Raw genomic sequence first — 22,566 nt, forward strand, 5'->3', positions numbered from 1 at the left:
TTTTTTTTTTTTTAGTCACAGTTAGCCTTTTTTGCCAGAGGAAGGATAGAGAGTAAGGCCATTCTAAACAATGAAACTTTCAGTAGTTTATTATGACGATTTTAATGTAATTTTATTAGCATTAATACAGTTTTAATATGTTTGTTTAAGAAATGGCTTGCCCTCGTGGCTGGGTGCAGTGTGAAGCCTGCTTTTCTCCACTGCTTTTTGGAAGGCGGTTTCAGTCCCACGGTCAAGGCTCTAAGAGGAGCCTTCTTCTTTACATCGCTATTACTTCTGTGTCAAGGAGTGACGTACGTTCACTTTCTTCCTGCCCCTTATAGCTGGAATTCGGAGTGATTCACCACTGCACAGAGGAGCGGCTGTACACCGGCAGGAGGGGCCAGGGTGCCTTTTGCAATGGCCAGCGGCTCCAGGTCTCCAGGGAGACAGGTGGGGTTCATTCAGCTCATCTCAGGTTGTTTCAGGTAGAGATAGGTGACTGGAAAATGCCCAGTGTTGCTATTACACAGGTAGTGGTGGACGTCTTTGGCAGAGAGTTCTAGCTCTTCTTAGGGATGCAACATCCCTAGTAGACATGGACAAGACTTATTCTGTGTGATGGCAATGTCTGTGTGGTCAGGAGCTGTGAATGCATTATTGTGTCCTCTCATGTCTATCAGCTTTAAAGTGGCAGTGACTGGTGCCAGTTTGGCCTTCTGAGACTAAGAGAACAGCTTAGGCCCAAGGCCAGCGGAGCATCCAGGTACAACTTGCTGGTACCCACGACCACAGCCATTGCTGACCCGGCTGTTGGAAGAGCAGACACCATGGGAACGAGCTATGTGGAGAAACAGTGTTTGCATGTGTCCCAGGCCTGCCACCAGGATTGTGCTTATCCTTTTTTCCCCTTAAACATAGAGATTTCCAGATATCATTTGCTTTGGGGAGGTAAACCATGGAACTGCCTGCCTTTAACAGTGTGCCAGCTGGAGGTTCTCCTTCCTTCCTTTGTCCCACAGTGATTAGTAGTTTGGGTTTTGTTTTGTTTTCTTTATTGTGTATAGCCTAGTTATGGTAGGCAACAGAAATGCCAGGACATTTGTGTATGTTGGTGAGGCAGAGACGTGGCAGTGTGGCAGTGTGCAGGGTCAGAGGAGAAGAAAAAGGATCCCGGAAGAGAAGCAGCTGTAGAAGAGGAAGACTTCAAAAGCTCCTGAATGGCCACATAACTGAGTTTGGAAAGTAGTGAGGGCTGGGGATGGGGCTGCTGGTGAATGCTCGCCTAGCAGGCCCTAGGTGGCCCTGCAGCGCTGGGCAGGACATGGTGGCAAGTGCAGCCTCTGCTCTTGTCTAACCTAGGTGCCAGAGGCTGCACATCAGAGAGTGCCTCGACCTCCGTCCCTGCTCTCTGTTTGCTGACACTGGCCTCAGTCCCAAGATGTCAGCACTTGGCTCCCGGCCCGTCTGCCTCCTTTAACAGCCTCTTCTCTGTGCCGGTTGTTGGTTTATCTTTTCACAGTTCCTCTCCATGCACCCTTACTCTCCATCTCTTCACTGTTTGGTCCTTCCTGGTTAAGGCTGGTGTGCCAAGGCAGCCTGTGAGGAGCTGACCTACTGTGAGAAGGCGCTGTGTGGATGTGCTCACAGGCCTCAGGGGAGGAGAGGTTGGATGTGAGAGTCCTGCATGGGCCCAGAGCAGAAGACGGGAACTCACAGGGCACCCCAGCAGGATGGTTGGCAAATCAGTGCTCTGACCCTGGAGCGGGCCCGGAAAACTACCTTGTCCCATTTCTCCTGCCAGAGTGTTTAGTTTGGCTTCGGAGTGGTGTTAATTCCAGCCATGCTGGCAAAAGGCCTCCATCCAAGCCTAGCTGGGAAAGGCAGTGGGAGGAAGCCAGCCATTAAACATGCTTGGGTGAACTTTGCTCCAGATTTCACTTGATATGACACTGAACTATTCACACACCCGCTTCCTGGTTGGCTACCTTCACAGTTCAGGCAGACGGTGACTGCAGGCTCTGATAGGTCCACTTCCCCTCTGTCCCCTCCCCCAACCCCAGAAGGGTGGTCTGACTTCCATTCTCCTGCCCCCCCTTCCGATAGCACCCAGGTTAGAACGGGTAGAAAGAAGCTGCTGTCCCTGGAGCTCCTGCCCCTACCAGTCACCTCCCTCCCTCTGCCTCCGCACACTGCCATACTGTGTCCTGGCCTCGCCAAAGCACAATTGTGCCTTGAAGTCCAGCGAGCTGTTCTTGCCTCTGGTCACGGATGTGAGAGAGTTCTGGGCAGAGTGCAGACTGGCTTCCAGCCCCCATTCTCCCCCCTGATGGCTGTGCAAGTCAGCAAGTCAGGTAACCTCTTGAACTCAAGGTGGAAGACAGAGTGAGTTGTGGAGGCTGGGCATGGTCTTACAGGACTTTAATCCAGTACTTTCTGGGGGCAGAAGTCAGTGGGTCTCTGTGAGTTCAAGGCCATTCTTGTCTGCATGGTACATTCCAAGAAAGCCAGAGCTGCAAAATAGAAACCAAACAAGCAAACCAGAACCTGTGATTTGTAGGTAGAAAGGCGTGGTGGTGCATGCCTATAAGCCCAGCACACAGGAGGAGGAGGCAGGAGGCCTGAAGTCTTAAATGTTGGGGAAATCTGTTTTGATTTTTTGAAATGGGCTCTCAGTATTGTAGACTTGAACTACCTTAAACTTGCAACGGTCCTTCCTTCCACCTCTGCCCCGTCAGTGCTGGGTCACAGTCACGTGCTACCATCGCTGACACAGGCTTTCCTGGATGCCAAGCTCCTCTTGAATTCTTATCTGGTGGTGTTGATGAAGCGGTGGGCTCACTTTTTCTTCTTCACTCCCAAATGTTCAAGTCCTAACAATTTTACTTTCTCAAGATCCCCTGCCTGCTTGTTTCCTTACTGTAAAGGTTACTTCCAAAGAAAAAGCCACTCATGGTTCAAGGTTCAATGCATTTGGTAGTATTCACAGCTTCGTGATTGTGCCCGCCACCTGCTGCTCTCCTACTGTGTACGACAGGAGAATGCCGAGCCTTTTAGCGCTAGTCCACGGTGAAACCAGCGGCTGCTTTGGTGAAGACGCCCACACTCCTCTGGTTGTTGTTGGCCTCTGAGTGCACGAGGCAGCATGGTGAAAAAGACAAGTGTGTTTCGATTTAATGGGGCAAATGCTTCTAACAGAGCAGCCCACGGGGAGATGGTGTCTCACACAGGCTCAGGAGAACAGTATTCCCTGGTTCCTTGTGTTCATTTCTGCTTATCATTGGCCTTATTGCTTGTAAGTTTGTTTCAAGACTTACCTCTTCTTGTGTCGAATCTCTAAAACGTCCCCACTGTGTGCTGGCAGACAGTGTTGGTGAAAGGTGAACAGTTCAAAGATGGGTTTCTTTTTTAAGACAGGGTCTCACTGTGTAGCCCACTCTGGCCTTTAACTCATCCTTCCTGCCTCACCCTGCTGGATACTGGGATTACAAAAGTGCCGCCATACTTGTTGTCAGTTTGAGTTTCTTCCACTTGTAAGGACTTTGGTTTTCCTCCTAGATACACATGGACATTTTGCTATTTTATTTTAGGGGTCTTTTGTGTGTGTGGAGGGGGTATTTTTTTTGTATGTTTTATCTACAGACTACAATAATTTTATTGAGGTAGATCTCAGAGCTGAGTCAGTTCTCCTACAGACATAGTTCTTTGAATATTTCCTATCTCCTTTTACTTCAAAAAAACTAGTCTTTAATCATAATCATTAGTATTTTTTTTCTAACTCTGTTGCTTCTGTCTTTTAAGATATCTGTTATAGGAAATTGGTGCCCTCTACTTACAAATCTGCCACGTGCAGATGCCCTCAAGAGTCCAGAAAAGGGCCTCTAGTCCCCTGAAGCTGGAGTTACAAGTGGTTTTGAGCCATGTGTGGGTGTCAGGAACCAAATTGTGGTCTTCTGGAAGAGCAGGATGTCTGACCACTGAGCCATCCTTCCCTCCAGCTCCTTTTATTCACTATCTTAAATATTTTCAATTTTTTTTTTCCTAAGCTCTGTGGCCTCTAATTTTGAGTTTTACTGTTTTCCAGGCTTTTTCTGTTTGATGGGCAGGTCTTCGGTGTTCTTTTATTGACTGTTGAGATGTTACTCCGCCCATTTTGTGTACCCCTTTATGGCTGTGTATAGGAGTCACTGTGGTTCGTTGTAGTATAAAACAAGAATGTGCCTGTGTAGAAAGGAGTGAGGGGATCTGGAATGCGGAAGGTTGTTTTGGAGGTGTCACACAGAATAAGGCCTGCCAAGTAAAACAGCACAGTAGAGGCTGTTTCCCCTGGTTGTGGGTTGGCTGAGGTTTCTACCTGAGGACACCAAGTGTGGCTCCATCATGGCTGTCCACTGAAGCAGGACCAGGTAGGCACATGTGGCAAAGCAAGGACAAAGTGCTCCTGACTCCCCCAAAGTGAGTCTCAGTCATGTCCTTGACCCACCAGCCAGGCTCTCAGCTCAGGTACCTCACACATCTGGGTGTGGGCACTTACGCAGCCCCCAGGTGAAAGCCGCCATGAGTTTCCAGGTGTCAGCCCCTCTGCATCCAGATCACACCACAGAGCCTAAGTCACCTTCTCCACGGGAAGCTATCCACTCCTATGATCAGAGCAGACAGCAGACAAAGGCCTTGAAACCCTCACAGAAAGATTTATCTGATGTGCTGGGTTTATTTTTAGTCTTCAAACATGGAACATTGCCACTGTGGGATGGTTTGACAGCTATTTTTATAAGCCACTGGATTCTCCTCCTAAAGTCTTTGTGCTCCTCTGTGTGGTGGGGGTGGTCCCTGAGAGGAGACTGGAGAGTTTTCCTCAGCATGCAGTCCCAAACAAAAACAACACAGGGCAATGACAACTAGAATTGGAGCGGGTTAGTTTCTCCTTTGCCCATCACCGCAGAAAGACCACATAATCTCAGCCACTCTAGAGCGAACTCAGGTGATCCCGTTAGAGCCGGGGCTCAGTCTTTGTGTTGACGGGGGAAATTCTTTCTTGCAGATCTCGCGAAGGCCTTGGTTCTGACAGAAATCGGGCCCAAACGTGACCCCGATACTCTGAAAGTATTCCTGAGCAACATGGAGCGGCTGCTACACGCAAAGGCTCATGGGTACAGATCCTCAGTCCCGTAGCCAGTGGGTTAAAATCAAATGTGCTCTTGGCTAAAGTGTCCCAAGGGATGTGAAGAGGCATGGAGAGGTAGGACAGGAGGCTGCTGACATCAGGCTCAGAGAGGCACGCAGTGCGCCATCACCCACCCTGGCCGCCGGGTGTCAGGAAGTGGATGGGTTCTGTGTCCTTCCAGTCTGTGTATGAAAGCCAAGTAACTAAGTTTAGGCCCTCAATCAGTGAGTCTTATGGGTCTTTAGAGTTTCTCTGTGCCCTTGCTTTGGACCAGGGGTATCTGTCTTAGTTACTTTACTATTGCTATGGTCAGATACTGTGAACAAGGCAACTCATAGAGGAAAGAGCTCACTTGTGGCTTACAGTTTCGGAGGGTCAGAGTTCACGACTGTCATGGTGGGGAGCATGGCATTAGGCAGGCGCAGTGCTGGAGCAGACAGCTGAGAGCTCACGTCCTGAGACAGCAACCACAAGGCCAAGGGAGGTAACTGGGAACATGGGCTTTTGAAACCTCAAAGCCCACCTTAGTGACACACTCCCGCCAACATGGCCACACCTCCCAATCTTTTCCAAACAGTTCCACCAACTGGGGGACCAAGTACTGAAATACATGCACCTATGGGGGCCGCTCCCGCTCAAACCACCAGAGTGTCCAACCATCTGATGTTGTGGTGTGGTGTGCTCGCTTATAAACAGGTTGGCTCACAATCCATACCTAGCCTAGGACAAATGTGGTCTGCCTGCCACAGGTTGGGCCTGCCTGCTAGATAAACTGTTGGTTATTTATTGTTCCTATGCGCTTAAGTCAAAATGACTTCATCTCATCTACGCGGTAACCCACCAGCCACTTGAAGGCCCTACATGTAACCTTCCAACGTTGAGTAGAGTAAGAACTTCAGGCTTCTGGCTGCACTGGCCACAGTTCACACTCAGGAGCCCCTTGTCACCAGTCTTGGTGCAGCGCATTGTGGAAAAGTCGACCGCCCAGGCCACTCCCTCCAGGCCTGCCTTCCGCACCCCGAACTTGCTGGCAGAATCCTGTGGCTCATTTCTGAGTGCCTAGTGTGCCTAGCGGGGGGTGGGTGGCGGGGTATACATCAAGCATGCCCTGACAGGGGCCCTCTCTCACCCATATTCGTCCTTCGCGCCCTCTAGGGTCCGAGTGATTGGGAGCTCCACCTTGGCTCTCTGCTACCTGGCCTCGGGTGCCGCCGATGCCTATTATCAGTTTGGCCTTCACTGCTGGGACCTGGCGGCTGCCACCGTCATCATTAGAGAAGCGGGTGGCATTGTGATGGACACCTCAGGTAAGCTCTGTGGCCCTTGGCCACCCCCTCACAGACACTAAAGCGGGTGACACAGAATAGGACATGCCCAGGGTCAGAACCACACTGGATTCCTCCACTTCCTCTGAATTCTGCAGATAAGACTGCACCAGGGTGCATGCCAGGCAGTGGGCAACCACAGAGGGCTGTGGTCCTGCCCTTGCTACCGCGTAAGTTAGAGTCACTGGGCTAATGGCAGAAGCAGCAGTGTTCACCACCACTGGCAGTTTTCCCACGGCTCCTGCAGCAATCCAGTGGCTTAGACAGAGTGGATGCTTCCCCAGGATCGGAGCCCAGTCAGCCCAGCACCCAGCAGTTGTCCTGTTCTCCTGTCTTTGTGCCACCGAGTCCCATCCACAATCTGATCATTCACTTACTGCTAGAAGCCCCCACCCCTGACTTCCGACAAATCTTTCTAAGTTGTGCTGCCTTTTGGTAGTGAGCAGTACAGGGCAGTCTCACACGAGAAAGCACCTTACGCTGTGGGTTTTTATCACTCGAGCACCTGGGGGCTTGAACCTGTGCTGGTTGTGAGGCTCCTATATCATACACCTCTGAAGGTGCATGGAGCATGTGGGGAGGCAGGCTCGGGCCTCCCAGACGATGCATTTCAGCCACTGCAGCCTGCTGTATGGTGAAATACAGGGCACTCCACGCCCATCCTAGTCTCACCCAGTTGCACATTTCACAGAATCATCATAACTCCAAGACGGGATGGCTTAGGGGCTCAGTTCCGTGCAGTCTTGGCCGCATTCCCACTAGGGCAGAGTAGGTAGCAAGCGTCACCGTGCCTTCCACATAGCCAGGTTCATTTCTTGGCTGCTGGCTGGGTACCGGCCCTGGGACTCCGCCTTAGGCCTGGGGGCTGTTTTTCTCTGCACGCATATGTGAGAAGTTGTACAGGCTTCCATTGCTCAGCTGTCTTCCCTCCTCTCTGTCCACAGGCGGACCCCTTGATCTCATGTCGTGTAGAGTCGTTGCTGCTGGCACCAGAGAGATGGCGGTGCTCATAGCTCAGGCCTTACAGACTATTAACTACGGACGGGATGATGAGAAGTGACGCACAGGCAGAATGCGGCTCAAAGGCTGAAATCCAACACCTCCCTGGGGAAGAGCTGTCCCAGTGGCCTGGGCTCCGAGACAAAAGTCCACCATAGCTTTCACTGGACTTGGTGCTTAGCTGACTTTTTTGTACACTCATATAGCCCTTTTCAGGTCGGTACACGTTCTTTCATCAGAGCCAAACCCAAATCTCATGTGAGGTGTGCATTAGTCATTCATCTTGATTGTTTCTCCAGAATGCAAATCTCAGGTCATAAAGCTTTAGAACTTGCTCTCAGGCCCTCCTCTGCCCATGGTAATACACAATGCAATAAATCAGAATCACAGTGTTCTGCTTCTCGTCCCCCTCCAGCCTCTGGTCCTCAGGCTTCCCGAAACCCTATGCTGGGCAGGCAAGGCTGTTTCTGCTATCACCCCACAGATTGTCTTTGCTCAGCTTGGATGTCTGGCACCCCAACCTTGGCAATGAGGAAAATGTTTTCCCCAAATATCAATCTCCTGATCTACAGGCTGTATTTAACTGCACACAGATAATCTTTAGCCATTTTTTATACTGCCTTTAGTGGACCTTCAGGGAGTATGTGTGCTACAAAAATTAAAAGGATGTGTACAGAACCTTATTGAAACCTACATGTATTAAAGGGGGGAAATGGGAACTGAAAAACAATACTAAAATATTTTGTGACAAACCTTTTTTTAAACATAAAATCTTTAAGGAGTTGCAACTTTTTAAATGATGAAGTTTTTTTTAGTTTGGGGTGTTTGGGGTGAGGTAGAACTCAGGACCCCATGCACATTAGACATGATTTCTACCACTGAGCTACATGCCAGCCCTAAGAACCAGAGTTCTGGTTTCGACTTAAGCTGTGGCTCTAGACTGTTGAGCTAGGTGACAACAGACAAGGCCCACAAGATTCTGAAGTATCTGTACCAACAAGCCTCTGGGCCTTTTCCATCTTGTAAACCTGGACAGTTCTACACATGGCATGCCATCGTTGCTGTCAGGGAGAGAGACAGCGCCTTCCTTCTGTGCTAGAAAATACCTTGTTCTTAGTGGGGCGTTTGCATGTTTCCGCCACTCGTCTGTAATATGCGCACTGTGCCCTTGTCAAGCCCTCTTTCTCTTTGAGGTAGTTGTCCATTACGTGCAGCTGCGCTGGCCAAAAGCAAAGCTCTCCATGCATCGTCCTCATGGGATCAATTGCCCTGGTCTTTTCAAGCTACTGAATCCTTCCAGAAGCAGATAAGCCATTTGGAGAGGACTTTGGGGTGCTTTTTGCTTTTTTCCCCCATCTCCAGAACTTGCTCTATTTATCTCCATGGTTCTATTCATTATACTTGCACTGTTCTGTAGGTGGATTGTTCTGTTTCTTTGAGACAGGGCCTCCTGGATCCCAGGCTGGCCTGGAACTTTCTAGATAGCCAAGGGATATCCTTGATCTCCTGCTCCTCCAGCTTCTACCTTCGCATTCCTGGGATTACAGGCGTGTTCCACCATGCCTGGCAATAAGATGTTTTCTGATTACCAGCAGGCCCAGATTTGTACTTTCTTTCTTTTTTCTTCAGAATATACCCCAAACAGCACCGGGCACATATGCAGATGCAGGAGAAATTCCTCAGATTCTTCAACATGCGTTTTGATATGTAGTGCTTAATTTTGAAGATCTCCTGGATTGAATGATTACGGAGGTTATTGTCAAATAAATAACTCCACAGGAACAAGCTCTTCTCGGGTCCTCAGAGCACTGTCTAGGATGACTCACCTGTTAGGGAAAACCAGAAATGTTTTGTCCTGCTACCCCACAGCGTAGATGGGCTTTGCCTGATTGAAAAACCATTTACAGTCTGCACTCTGGATTCTAGGTACAGCCTCAAAACACACTGCCTATGCCTCCCCTCAGCAAGAGACAACATCCATCTGTTTTTTTTTTCCTGTGGAGGCAGAGTATAACTAGAGCAAATGTGGGAAGTCTAAGCAGGGCCTGGAACACGGCTCAGTTGATAAGTTTTTGCCTGCAGGCATGAGGACCTGCATTAAGATCCCAGGCTGAGGAAGAGAAGCAGGATCTCTGGGGCTCACTGGCTAACTGCTCCAGCCAATCAGTGACCTCCAGGTTCAGGAAAGGATGGTCTCAAAAAGTAAGATGGAAAGCAACTTACCAATGTCAGACTACCAATGTCAACCTCTGGCCTCCATGTACATGCAGCGCGCACACACACACACATACACACACTGAAGGTACATAACCGAAGAGCCAACATCTATAGCCTGAATCCATTGGAACGAACCGTGAATCAATGGGGTATGCAGTGTTGTGTGCAAAGCATCAATACAGATATTCAGGAAGGGCAGGCTCTGTGGAAACCATTCAGAAGACCCCAAATCAGCGGGTAGCTTGTCCTAGCTGCTTCATGCCTTTCTTCCCCTGGCTTCCCAATTCAGCCCCACAAATTGCTTTTCTTATCGGTGAAGAGGTCAGAATAGTTGCAGTTTGAGAATGTTCCCATGGGCCTCGTATCTACATACCTGGTCCCCAGTTAGTGGAACTGTTTGGGAGGGATTAGAAGGTGTGTCACTGGGGGTGGCCTTTGGGGATTGGAAAGCCTGTGCCATTCCCAGGTAACTGTCCCTGGTGTTTGTGGATCGAGATGTAAGCTCTCTCTTACTGCGCCAGCACCATGCCTGCCGCCATGCTTTCCCCCATGATAGTCATGGACTCTAACCCGCTGCAACTGTAAGCCCCAAATAAACTCCTCTACGAGATGCCTCGGTCACGGTGTCTTATCACAGCAGTAGAAAAGTAACTGAAAGGAGCGGTGATACGGAATCGCTTGGAAAAGTTACCTTTTGAGGCCACAAGAAGATGTAGCCAGCATGGACCTACTGTTTGGCACCACTGACCCCATGCTTGCCAGCAGCTGCCCCAGGACAGATGGGAAACTAGCAGGAAGGAAGAAGAGGAGGGTTGGGGTGCACACCTGTAATTGGAGCACTCACCAAGCAGAGACAGGTGTCTGTGAGTTGGTGGCCAGCCTGGTCTACACAGTGAGACTCTGCCTCAAAAGATCAAGACAGAAAAGGGGGCAGGGAAGCCTGCAGCACACAGTGTCTATGCCTAGATGCACGACAGACAGCCCAGAGCCCACGAAGCAGCTCATTTCACCTCAGTACTGAGAGGACTGAGGGGCATCTGAACCCGAGGTTCAAAGGGACTGAAGAAGAGCAGAGAAGGAACTGGCGCGGCCTCTTCAAGGGGTGGAGGTGCCGCTTGAAGTGCTAAGTATGGCCTCTACCGGAGCCTTTTGTTGGTGGGAGTGCTGCTGTGGCTGCTGACGTACAGCAACTTCTCACAGGCTCATGCCACCCAGGGAGGCACTGGACAAGGGCCCGGCATAGGCAAGCCCGCCAGGCTTCACGGTGACAGCGAATGACACTGGAACTGTGAGTCGGATTGGATGAGAACCCAGAGCAGGCCACCAGATGGCGAGGGGAGACGGGAGTGGGATGGAGAGAGGCTTGTAAGTGGGAAGCAGGCACTCCCACTTACGGTAGCAAGTGCAATGCCGTTTGGTGAAAATGCTGTCAGTCACAGGATAGGCGTATCCCCTCTGGCAGAAGGACTTTGCCTAGCAATACGCAGAGTAAGCCAGAGACTCGCAATGTCTCAGACTGAACGAAGGAGCAAAATGGACCCCTTCAGGATAACCCAGTTCTCCCAGAGCCACTAGGCTGCAGGCCTAGAGACATGTTCAACCCTGGGAGAGCTGTATTGGTAAGGTAATCCCTGAATGTTTCGGGGGAAGATAGGCAAGGCTGTGGGTTGCTCAGGTCAGCATCTTCCAACCACTTCCTGAGACTGAGCCAGCAACAGAAAGGAACATGGCTTGTCTCAGCTAGGACACACCCGTCTCTCCATCCAGCATTGGCTGGGAGCCTTCCACAGCCAGTGCATGGTTTACTGAAACTACGCCCCCCCCACCCTCAAAAAAAGGATGGTGCAAACCTGCCTGCCGTTTCACTCCAACTGCCGGTGACTGCAGGAGTGTCCATACCTCCCTGAGAGGAGTCAATAAGGGGCCACACCCACTCCTATTCTAAAGCTGAAGGGCTGCTGGGCAGAGGCAGTCCACCCCTCACAACCCTTAGAGTATGCCTACAGGACATTAAAATGTCTCCGCATCCCCTCCCTGCGGTGTATGGGTTGTTTGTTTCCACCTGTAATTTCCTTTGACCTTCCTGAGGTTATAATGACATTGACATTCACGGGGTGAGGGTTGCCGCTTTCTGCGCTGGACTCCTGCCTGTACCCCGGTTCCCCTGGAGGCAGATGTAAGTCTGGACTATATTAGGACAATGACTCCTGGCTGGTGGACCAGGTCTAACCCAGGAGGGACCCTAAGGCCGAAGGGGTAGCACCGGGGAAGCAGAAAATGGACTTACCTGGGGTTTTGATTTTCTCCTGGCTGCGTTTGCTGTCAGCTTCCCTCTTCAGTCCCATTTCACGGCAGCACCAAAAGTGACAGGTGGGACGGGAGAGGCAAGCAGGTCTTTCCCTCCTTTCTGTAGCCCTTTAAGCCAAAGGGAGGTGTGTTGGCCTGTGGGGTAAACCTCCCGAAGAGAAGGAGGAAGGCCGGTTCAGTCTCAGGACCCCGTGAACCATAATACTAAAATAAGAGCAGGCAGCCTTCAGCACCGGCGGGCGGGGCTGCCCTGTCCCTAACTGTGGCCACACCAAAGCTTCTGTGCTGTCATGGGGGAGGTTGAGGAGCAGCTTGTCGGCTTTGTCCTCAGTATTCATGGAGCTTCGAGGATATTGTACAGTTCTACATTGCTGGGTTCTAGTTAACCAGGCCAAACCATCGCCAGAAAGTTCTGTGAACCCCAAGTCTCTGCAACTTATTGTCCCGAATACTCTTGGCTGTGCTGGCGTCCTAAGTGGGGAGCTCGTCTTTCTGAGGGCAGCGCGCCCTCTGTTGTCCGTGCTGGGGAACTGCATCACGCGTTTAGCCCACCACATCCTCAGATATCCGCAGGGTGTCACGAGGCTGTGTGTCCCTGGAAACAGGGAGATTTTAACAGCAGTGCTCCTCTGTATCTATGATTGTATAGGCACAAGGCAACAGATCGTATGCCTTTCTGTGTTATATGATAGATTATCTCTGGAAAACCAAAAAATATCAACAGAAGCCACGCCAAAAACATGTGAAATAAAACTTCAAGTCCAATAAGAAAAAGAAAACTTGCCGCGAGATGGTGGCACAGGCCTTTAATCCCAGCACCTGGAAGGCAGCAACCAGCCTGGTCTACAAAGTGAGTTCCAGGACAGCCAAGGCTACACAGAGAAACCGTACCTCGGAAAACCAAACCAAACCAACAACAGAGGGAGGGAGGGAGGGAGGGAGGGAGGGAGGGAGGGAGGGAGGGAAAGAAAGAGAGAGAGAGAGAGAGAGAGAGAAACTTGCTCTTTCATAACTCACTTAAGAGTTTTGTTGTTTTGTTTTTGTCGTTGTTGCTAGGTGGTTTGTTTCTGAGACAGGGTCCTTCAGACAGCCCTGGCTGGACTAGAACTTGCTGTTTAAACCTGGCTAACTTCTAACTCTCAGAGATCCATCTGCCTCTGACTACTGAGTGTTGGGATTAAAGCCTGCCTTCCCACTGTTAAACGTTGGACTTGTGTTTGGCTGTGTTATTGTTTGTTCATGACTTGGAAGAGCTTCTTCTTCAGCCTGTGTTAGTTACATGGGGGCAGAGTTATATGTCTGGGCATCCAAGAGTGCAGAGTAAGCGCACCAAGATCAGAGATCATGGATTTGATCATGGATTTTTTTCAAAATCTCTCCAGAGTACTAGAAAAATAATCTTAATTCATCTGACTTAAACATGCTACCGTTTACCATATTCTAACGGTACTGTTTATTAGTGTTTATATGGCCACAGTGTAATGACCCTTGAGTAATGGCCACCCATATAGTGGCCGCCCCGCCGTGTTATGACTAATGTGTGATGTCCACTGTGGGATTGGCCATAGCGTAATGGTGACTGATAGTCACTGTGTAACGGCTACCGTGTGATAGTCATTCCATGACGGTTACCTTACGGTGGTCACTATGGGATAGTTACTGTATGGCAGCCACTGCATGATGGTCTCTGTGTGGTCACCACTGGGAGACTGGCACTGCGAAGGCCACCATGTGATGGCTACGGTATGGTCACAGTGTGATGACATCTGAGTGATGGCTACCGTGCGGTGGTAGTGACACTGTGTGAGTGTCACTGTGTTTTGGTAACTGAAGCTTTAAATAGCTTTCTTATACTACCTACGCCTGTTTTGTCACCGGTGAAATAAAGGTAACATGCAGGCCTCCTGCGAGGCAGGGATCAAATGAGATGCCCATCAGCAGACAAGAAAAATAGTTCCTCACCCTCGCTGGGCTCAACTGATACATGTCTTGTTATAAAAAAACAAAACCCCGAATTGTTCAATTTTACCAATGCAGACTCAGGAGCCAGATTCTGGGGTGAAAACTTGCTAGCTCAGAGAGACAGAGAAAGCACCCAGCTGACCTTTCTACTCAGCTCTAATCCGGAAGGGAAAAGCCAAAGGCCAAAAGTCAAAAGCCCAAGGCCAAAAACTTGCTAGCTCTGCTGACAGCCCAGGAGGGAAAGGCCTGCTAGCTCACCTGACAGCCTAGGAGGAAAAAGCTGAAAGCCAAAAAGCTCTTTCTACTCCATGCTGTCTTAAATACCCTTCAAGTCAAAGTCCCTCCTTTCTGTTAATCCCTGTCAACTGGCCACCTTTTGACCTAGGGTTAACTTTATTAAAACCTGTGTACAGAAAACTCTTGAATTAAAGGTGTGTGCTGGGGCTGAGCCACACCATAATCACCTGTTTACAATAAACAGAAAGTTAAAGGATTAAAGGATTAAACAAGAAACAGGTTTTTACGGTTCACAATCCAGGCATTCACAATGGGATCAAATACCCTGCAAGCCTACAAATACATTACATACAGATACATACAAGCCTACAAATTATACATTAAGCATTAACAAGAGAAAAGACATGCCATTTTAATAATGTGGATGGGAATTCACAAAAAAAAAAAAAGTAAAACTGAAGCAGTTTGATTAGGTAATACATACCATCTAACAAAGCAAATGGGAGGCTGAGCTTCAAAGTACTCATGAGGGTGTAACTAGGAACTATAGAGAAAGGGTTGTTTCCCTGGGGCTTTGTCTACATGTATGTAACTTGGGGTTGTCTCTATTGTAACATGAGTCACTTTCATCCTCCCAAGGATGGAGGAAGGGGACACTATCACAGGAGAAGTTTTTGTCACTTTGCAAAAGGAAGTTTATGTCCTGCTCTTAGAAAGAAGTGCAAAAAGCCACAGGTGGTCAAATAAAAAAGCCCAATGCCAGGCATGGGACATCTCCCTCTGGTTGCTGGTCCCAGGTGTCCTGAAGACCTCCAAAACAATACGGGCTGTTGCCATTGCTCTCGGTTGTTTGCCAGAACCTGATGGTGAGACCCTATTACTAAAGTCACCGTCATGAAACCAGGTTGGTGAACTCCTAGGTGCCATGGTTGAACCTTACTATTATTTTTGTTAAATGGATGTCAAAATTAGTGCAGCTCTCAGACCCACCTCCCCAGAAGTTTCCTTGTGTAATGAGTGACAGTTAATACAGAAACTCACAACTGGTCAAAATTCATAGAAGAAGTGTCTGTGGAGTGTTCGTCCACATGGGACTTCTACATCACATCCCCTTCCCCCAAAGCTCAGGGAACATCAAGGAAAAAGAAGTAGAAAGATCATAAGAGCCAGAAGTTGGGGAGAACTGGGGCAAAAGAGTATCTTTCTGGACATGACAAGGCCATTGCACTCATGAACTCGCAGCAGTTTTGGTTTGTATTATAATCCCAAAAATAAAATTTTAAAAAGAGACCTGTACAGCATCAAGCCACTCAACATTCTAGCATAGAGCAGGGAAGGACCAAGGAAGGTGTCCCCACCCGTATCTAAAGAGCCATTGATGGCTGTACGAGGAGGGAGAATCAGTTTCCTTTAGGGGTTAGCTGGCCCCAGTAGGTTGGCCCCACACCCGTGTATATAGCAAACTGGACTTCGTGTGGATCTGAGAAGAGTTATCAGGTGGAGTGATGGTTAACATAATCAAAATTCATTGTATCATGCATGAAATACCCCAATGGGCACTCTCTAAAATTATGTTCAAATTACAAAACAAGGATAGATAGATCAGCAGTTAGGAGCACTTGGCCATTCTTACGGAGGACATGGGCTCAGTTCCTAGCACCCACAGGTGGCTCACAACCATCTGTAACTCCAGTTCTAAGGGATCAGACGCCATCTTCTGGCCTCCAGTGTATTGTATACATAGGGTGCACAACTGTGTGGTTCAAACATGCATATAAACATCTATGAACAAACACAAACACAAAGGGAAAGAGCAGGTAGGGAACTCTTCTTACAGCTGCTGCTCCTAACCTGTGTTCCACTCAAAATTCTTGTACCAAGGTGGTACAATTGGGGGCAACATAGTTAGAACCTGTAAAATCCTGTGATCGCACTACTCCTGGCCTGTATTTACCACAGTTAGATTATTTTCTTATTTTCCATTCTTTGACAGTTTCATACATGTATATAAGAAATTTTAGTCACTTCCCTATCCCCATTACCCTCTCTCTCTCCCCCCCCACTGAAGTCTTGTTCCTGCCCATATGTCCCCTTCTCCTTTTGTGTTGTTCTTTGTGTGTGTGACCGACTGAGCAGAAGGATCCCCTGCATGAACATGAGTAGGGACAACGTGAGCATGGAGAACGCCATTGAAAAAAATGGCACCCACTCCCCCAGATAGTAGTACCTGCCAACAATCCCTCATGAAAGGGGCCCGCATGAACCCCTTTCATCCATGGTGACGCACTAGCAGGTTCCATCTCGTGCAGATACCCACAGCTGCTGCGAGTTCACGTCTTGTCCTATCTTCACGGTACACTTCTGTGTCTTCCCTGAGTCTCCAAAGGAGATGATGTAGACACCCTGTGTAGGGACAAACACTCAACAGTCACTTTTCCCCTTAGTCTTTTTTTTTCTTCTTTTTTAAGATTTATTTAATATGTATACAATGTTCTGTCTGCATGTACACCTGCAAGCCAGAAGAGGGCACCAGATCTCATTATAGATGGTTATGAGCCACCGTGTGGTTGCTGGGAATATGAACTCATGACCTCTGGAAGAGCAGCCAGTGCTCTTAACCTCTGAGCCATCTTTCCAGCTCCTCCCCGTAGTCTTGCCACCTGTGAGTCCACTGTAAAAAGAAGCTTCTCCAATCAAGGCTGAACGCAGCATGAATCTATGGGTGTAAATTTAAGTATTTAGGATGCAGTTTGACACTGAACTAGACAGTTTTATGTCAGCTTGGCACAAGCTAGAGTTATTGAAAGGAGGGAAACTCAATTGAGAAAATGCCTCCATAAGATTATTCTGTAGGACATTTTCTTAATTAGTGATTGATGGGGTGTCCCAGCCCACTGTGGGTGGTGCCATCCCTGGGCTGGTGGTTCTGGGTTCTGCAAGAAAGCAGGTTGAGCAAGCCATGAGGAGCGAGTCAGTAAGTAGCACTCCTCGTGGCCTCTGCATCAGCTCCTGCCTCCAGCTTCCTGGCCTGTTTGAGTTCCTGTCCTGGCTTGATGGACTACAATGTGGAAAAGTCAAATAAACCCTTTTCTCCCCAATTTGCTTTTTGGCCATGGTGTTTCCTCACACAGTAGAAACTCTAAGACAGACAGACACCATGACCATTTAGCAAAACAACACTAGGGCCCAACACCACCCTAGCCCTGGACTCTTGAATGGTTTTACAGTACCAGGCGCAATTTGTCTACCGTGGTGAAACTTAGATTCAACTGAAAAACCGCCAGTCACCCTGTTTAGAGTCACATCACTACCACACCACAATCTTGTTCGGTCGGTTTTCATTGTTGCTCACAGCGTCCACAGCTGGGAAAGGCTGTTGCCTTTTCTCCAGCAGCTGCCTGCAGTGACAGTTAGATTCTGACCTAAGTGACAGAGTCGCCTACAACACACCTCATTCCTCTCTTCAGATGTAGGAGGCTGGTGTGTCAGTCGGCTTTTTCTTGTTGCCATACCAAAACACCTGAGGCGGGCTCCTTGTTAGGAGAAGAGTTTCATTTAGCTTTCAGTTCCAGAGGCCGAAACTCCATGGCACAGATACTGGCAAAGGACCTGCTTGGCTTCATTGCCTCATGCACTGGGAAAACATAGGGGACCCAGAGGTCTGTGTCAAGACCAGAAGCCAGAGAGGTGTGAACTCCACATCCCTTCCTAGAGCATTTTCCCAACTGACCTCGCCAGGTTCCTGCTAGACTCCGCCTCTTAAAGGGCCCTTTTGCCCAGCGTCAACACTCTGCAGGCCAAGATCCCAAGATATGAAGCTTTGGGAGCTCAGAGCACGACCAATCCACGGCAGTAAGAAATAAGGGGTGGAAGGAGGAGAAACGGGTTGCTCAGGGGAGATTCCAAACCAACACTCAGGATGTTACATAAAAAATCACCTTGGCACTGGATCTTGAAGGGTAGATGACAGGCAGGCTGAAATTCAGTTCTGAGAAGAAAAACTATCATAAATAACACAGAATCATGGGCTGGAGAGACAACTCAGCAGTTAAGAGCATTGGCTGCTCCTCTAAGACGACCTGAGTTCAATTTCCCAGCTCCCACATGGCGGCTCACACCTGTCTCTAACTCCAGTTCCAGGGGACCTGGCATTCTTACACCGGCACGCGTGCAGGCAAAACACCAATGCACATAAAATAAAGACTTGTGGCTTTATTACAGAAACCCTGACAAGCAAAAGGGGCTGCAGGAAGCCAGAGTCTTTGGAACTGATCTCTTCCTGTGCCTGTCCATGTTTGCTTCCTGTTCCCGAGAGACAGTGGGGAAAAGAGTAACCGGTGGGTGACAAAAGGGAGCGAGCGTGCAGTGGGGAGAGGTGCGGTCTCCGTCTGGTCCTGAAGGTACAGGAATGAAAACTTCAGTGGCAACTTAAAGCTTCCTGAGCCAGCTGGAATGGGCGGCTTCACTCAGGCTTGAGCTTTGCTTCACTCCAGCGGGCCTGCTCTGGGACCTGTGATTGGGGCGTAAGAAAATGACTCATTGTTACAATACACCCTGCAAAGCTTTTCCCACGGGGCTACGCTAGCTGTAACCGGCTCTGTTCTAGAGTGGTACAGGGAACACAGGCATGCCAACCGTCAGAGGTGTTCCTGAGTCCCCCGGCCTTCCCAGGGATGTCACTAACAGACAGTTACGACTGCAGGTGGGTGAAGAACAGAATATGAAGGCTGGATGGTGGTAGGGTGGATAGCCGGCCGGGGAAAACCCAGCAGGCGCTCAGCAAGCTACTTAATCGGCACTGTGGTTAAAACCACCAACCTACACCTAGAAAAGGTTAGGGTGTTGGCTGCAGGCACCTACTTTCCCCTGAGGGCTAGTCATGGGACTGGTCAGCACCCCCCTCCTAGGGCTTTCTGCCCCCATGGCCGCTTGAAGAGCCAACCAGGCCAGGAGTGAGTGTGTGTAAGGACACGACCCGTGGGTACGAAGGAGGTTTGCATGCCCAGGGTCACGGTCAAACCCAGTGCTAGCAGAGTGACACCCATCAGCTGCAAGGCCAGTGCCCCGAAGAAAGGAAAAGGTGACAAAAGCCAAAGCCTGTGCTTCCCCGGCTTCTTATTTGCAGTCAACCCCATGTTTCCTATTGCCAGGGGGAGGAATCATCAGCCCACATTCGGCTCAGCCCTGAAGATGAAGAACACACCCACCGCTGAAGGCGGATGGCACTGTGTCGAGGGAAACAAGCCAGCCCGTGGTATTCAGAGCTGTCAGGCCAAAAGAGAGAGAGTGGAGGGGAGGTGGCCAGAGGCTGGGCATGAAAAAAGGGAGCAGCTGTCCAGTGGGTGAAAACAAGTCCACTTGGGAACATGAGGGATTTTGGCCACAGGGCACAAAGTGACTGTATACATGAGGCTCTATACAAAAGGGGGTTGGTGGGCTGGGTATAGCTTGCAGGAGGGCGCTTGCCTGGTATGAGCCCTGCACTGGAACTACAAGAAGAGAAATAAATCGCCAGGCGTGGTGACACACGCCTGCAATCCCAGCACTCAGGAGGCAGAGGCAGGTGGATCTCTGAGTTTGAGGCTAGCCTGGTCTACAAAATGAGTCCAAGACAGCCAAGACTATACAGAGAAACCATGTCTCGAAAACAAAACAAAACAAAAAGGCTGGCTTTGTGTTCTGTATTTTTTCTAAGCACTCAACCACTTCTCCAGTTCAATTGCTGATTGTTTGTTGTTGTTGGTGGTGGTGGTAGTTTTCCAAGACAGGGTTTCTCTGGATACTTTCTCTGTGTAGGGCCGCCCTAGAACTCACTCTGGACCAGGCCGGCCTAGTGGTGCGTTAAAGGCCTGTGCCACCGCCACCCAGCAGAGTCTTTAAAATGACTTTTTAAATATGATGCCCATGTTGTGCTTTTTGCAGGAATATTTATTTTATATTTTATACTCTGAGATGGAGTTTATCTGAACTAAACCACATTGTTATGTGTTTGTTTGTTTGTTTGTTTGTTTGTTTGTGTTGGGTTTGTTGTTTTTCTGTGTAGTGGTGCAGAGTTTTGATTGCTCCAAACTAAACGCAAACATTTCCATAATCCTGCAAAGTGCCCTCTGTCCCGTTCCCCTCAGCCCCCAGCCCAGGCTTCTGTCTCTCATCCAGATGAGAGCACAGTTTGGCTCATGAGTCTGGGGACTGTCAGTGTAGACCTCCATAATCCTGTCACTTCCTGGCTGTGCCTGAGGCAGAGGCTCACTTCTCTCCTCAAAAGCACACTGTCCCCACCTTTCAGGCTCTGTGCTTTGTGGCTGGCTCTTGCTCTGTGCACTGAGACTCCACCATGTTGAAGTGCGGATCAACCATTTGGCCCTCTTTCTTGAAGAGTCTAATGTGCAAACTCATTGGCCAGCATTTGCTGAAGTCAACAGTGTTCGCTCTCTGGTCTGATGAACATTACGACTATTGTGTCTTCTCGCTTTCAAGGGAGAGTGTGCTGTGAACGAGTATTGCATTCTCTTGGGAAATACCTGTGACTGTTGGAGTCCCTGGGTAATTGGAGAACTGTACATTTGATTTTATTGCTCTCTGAAACTGACATGAGTTTTCCTAAGTGGTTATGCCATTTTGCGCTAAGATCCCTCCAAAAAGGAATCTATTTCTGGTGCCAGTGAGATGACTCAGCAGTTAAAGGTTCTTGCCTCACAAGCCTGAGTACCTGACTGAATTCCCAGAACTCATGTAAAGGTAGAAGGACAGAACCAAGTCCAAAAACTAGTCCTCTAACCTCAGCATCCATAGGGTGGCAAGCACAGACAGACAGACAGACACACACACAAATGCATTTTTAAAATTAAAGTTGTATTTGCATAATGTTCACCCCTTTTAACCTCTGAGGTCCCTTTGAATTTTGGCAAATGATACCTTTGTGTAACTACTGCAATCATGGAAATCTACAGCAAGCCCCTCCACCCCCAGATCTCTTGTGTGCCCCTGGGAGTCACCCTCCCTCAAGCCCTGGCACCACTGTCCTGTTCCTAGATGTTCCAGAACCTCACGTAGGTGGAATTACACAGCTCATAGTCATTCAAATCTGGCTTCCTTCGGTTTCCACAACACACCTGAGGTTCATCTGGGGAGTTCCACACATCTGCAGTTCCTGTTGATTGCTGGGTACTTCATTTTCTAGCTCTGCCAAGCTGTCTGTCCTCTCCCCAGGCAACACACCTTTGGTTTGCTTCCAGTTTGGAGCCATTCTGAATACAGCCACTATGGATATTCACTTATAGGATTCTGAGGGAAGCTAAGTTTTGTTTTCACTTAAGGAAATACCTGAAAGTGGGCTGGCTAGGTTATGGTTGGAGGCTTAACTTCATAAGAAACAGAGAAATTCTGGTCCAGTTGGCATTCCCACTGGCCACTCTGAGAACCTCAGTGTGCTGCTTTCTTGTCAGCACTTGGGGTTCTCAGGGCTTCAGCTTTTCATTTTACGCAGCTAATGGGGGTATCTCACAGCTAGTTTAATTTGCATTTCTCTGAGGAGTATTGTCAGTTTTGCAGATGGCCAGCATGCAAGATGGCTGAGCAGGCAACATCACTTGCCACCAAGCCAGACAACCTGAGTTCCTCCTCCATGACTCACATGGTGACAGAAAGTGCTGGCACCCACCGGCTGTCCTCTGACCACCACAAATGCCCTGCGGCAGGCACATGCATGAGTCCCACCTCCAAGCCCCATCCCCCCAACAAAACGAAATTCAAAAGTAAAAATGTAAAAACAATTAAAAGCTCATTTTAAACAAGGCATGGGTCAAAGCTCATCGCAGACACAAGGTCATGTTCCATGGCCTCAGCCTTGCCTGTTCTTCCTCTACTGAAAGCCAAAGCGTGGGTCCATCTCCACACTCACAGCTTGCCTTTGACCCACTTTGTTTATTCCACAAACACCACACAGACTGTATCACTGTTTTGAAATTAGGTGAAGTGAGTCCTTCTTACCCTGATCTTTTGCACACATACACATGTACATACACATACATGCACACATCTCTCTCTCACACACATGCAGACACACAGACATGTACCTCTCTCACACACACAGACATATACACACGCATACAAACACATCTCTCACACACACACATTCATACATCTCTCTATCTCTCTCTCACACTCTCTCTCTCTCTCTCTATCTCTCTCTCTCACACACACACACACTCTCTCGTAAGCGCTGGTGCCTTCAGAGCCCAGAGAGTATCAGATCCCCTGAACTGGAGTTACAAGTGGTTGTGAGCCACCCAGCGTGGGGTCTGAAACCTGAACCCTGATCCCCTACAAGAACAGTAGATACTCTTAACCACTGAGTCATCTTTCCAGCCCCGGCCG

General features: G+C 49.0%; 1 protein-coding gene across 2 annotated transcripts in view; it reads left to right on the forward strand.

The window, feature by feature from the left end:
* Window positions 1–10,294, forward strand: part of Impa2 (inositol monophosphatase 2) — a 31,957-nt gene extending 21,663 nt beyond the window's left edge. For both annotated transcript variants that reach the window (XM_055622881.1, XM_055622882.1), the window contains exons 5-8: window positions 324–432; window positions 5,021–5,129; window positions 6,299–6,450; window positions 7,413–10,294. In XM_055622881.1, the coding sequence (XP_055478856.1) occupies window positions 324–432; window positions 5,021–5,129; window positions 6,299–6,450; window positions 7,413–7,528 (486 nt within the window). In that variant the 3' untranslated portion in view covers window positions 7,529–10,294. The remainder of the gene's footprint in view (window positions 1–323; window positions 433–5,020; window positions 5,130–6,298; window positions 6,451–7,412) is intronic.
* The last annotated feature ends 12,272 nt before the right edge of the window (window positions 10,295–22,566 follow it).

This window comes from Psammomys obesus, unplaced genomic scaffold (assembly GCF_907164565.1).
Source record: "Psammomys obesus unplaced genomic scaffold, mPsaObe1.curated_primary_1811, whole genome shotgun sequence".
Taxonomy (NCBI): Eukaryota; Metazoa; Chordata; class Mammalia; order Rodentia; family Muridae; genus Psammomys; species Psammomys obesus.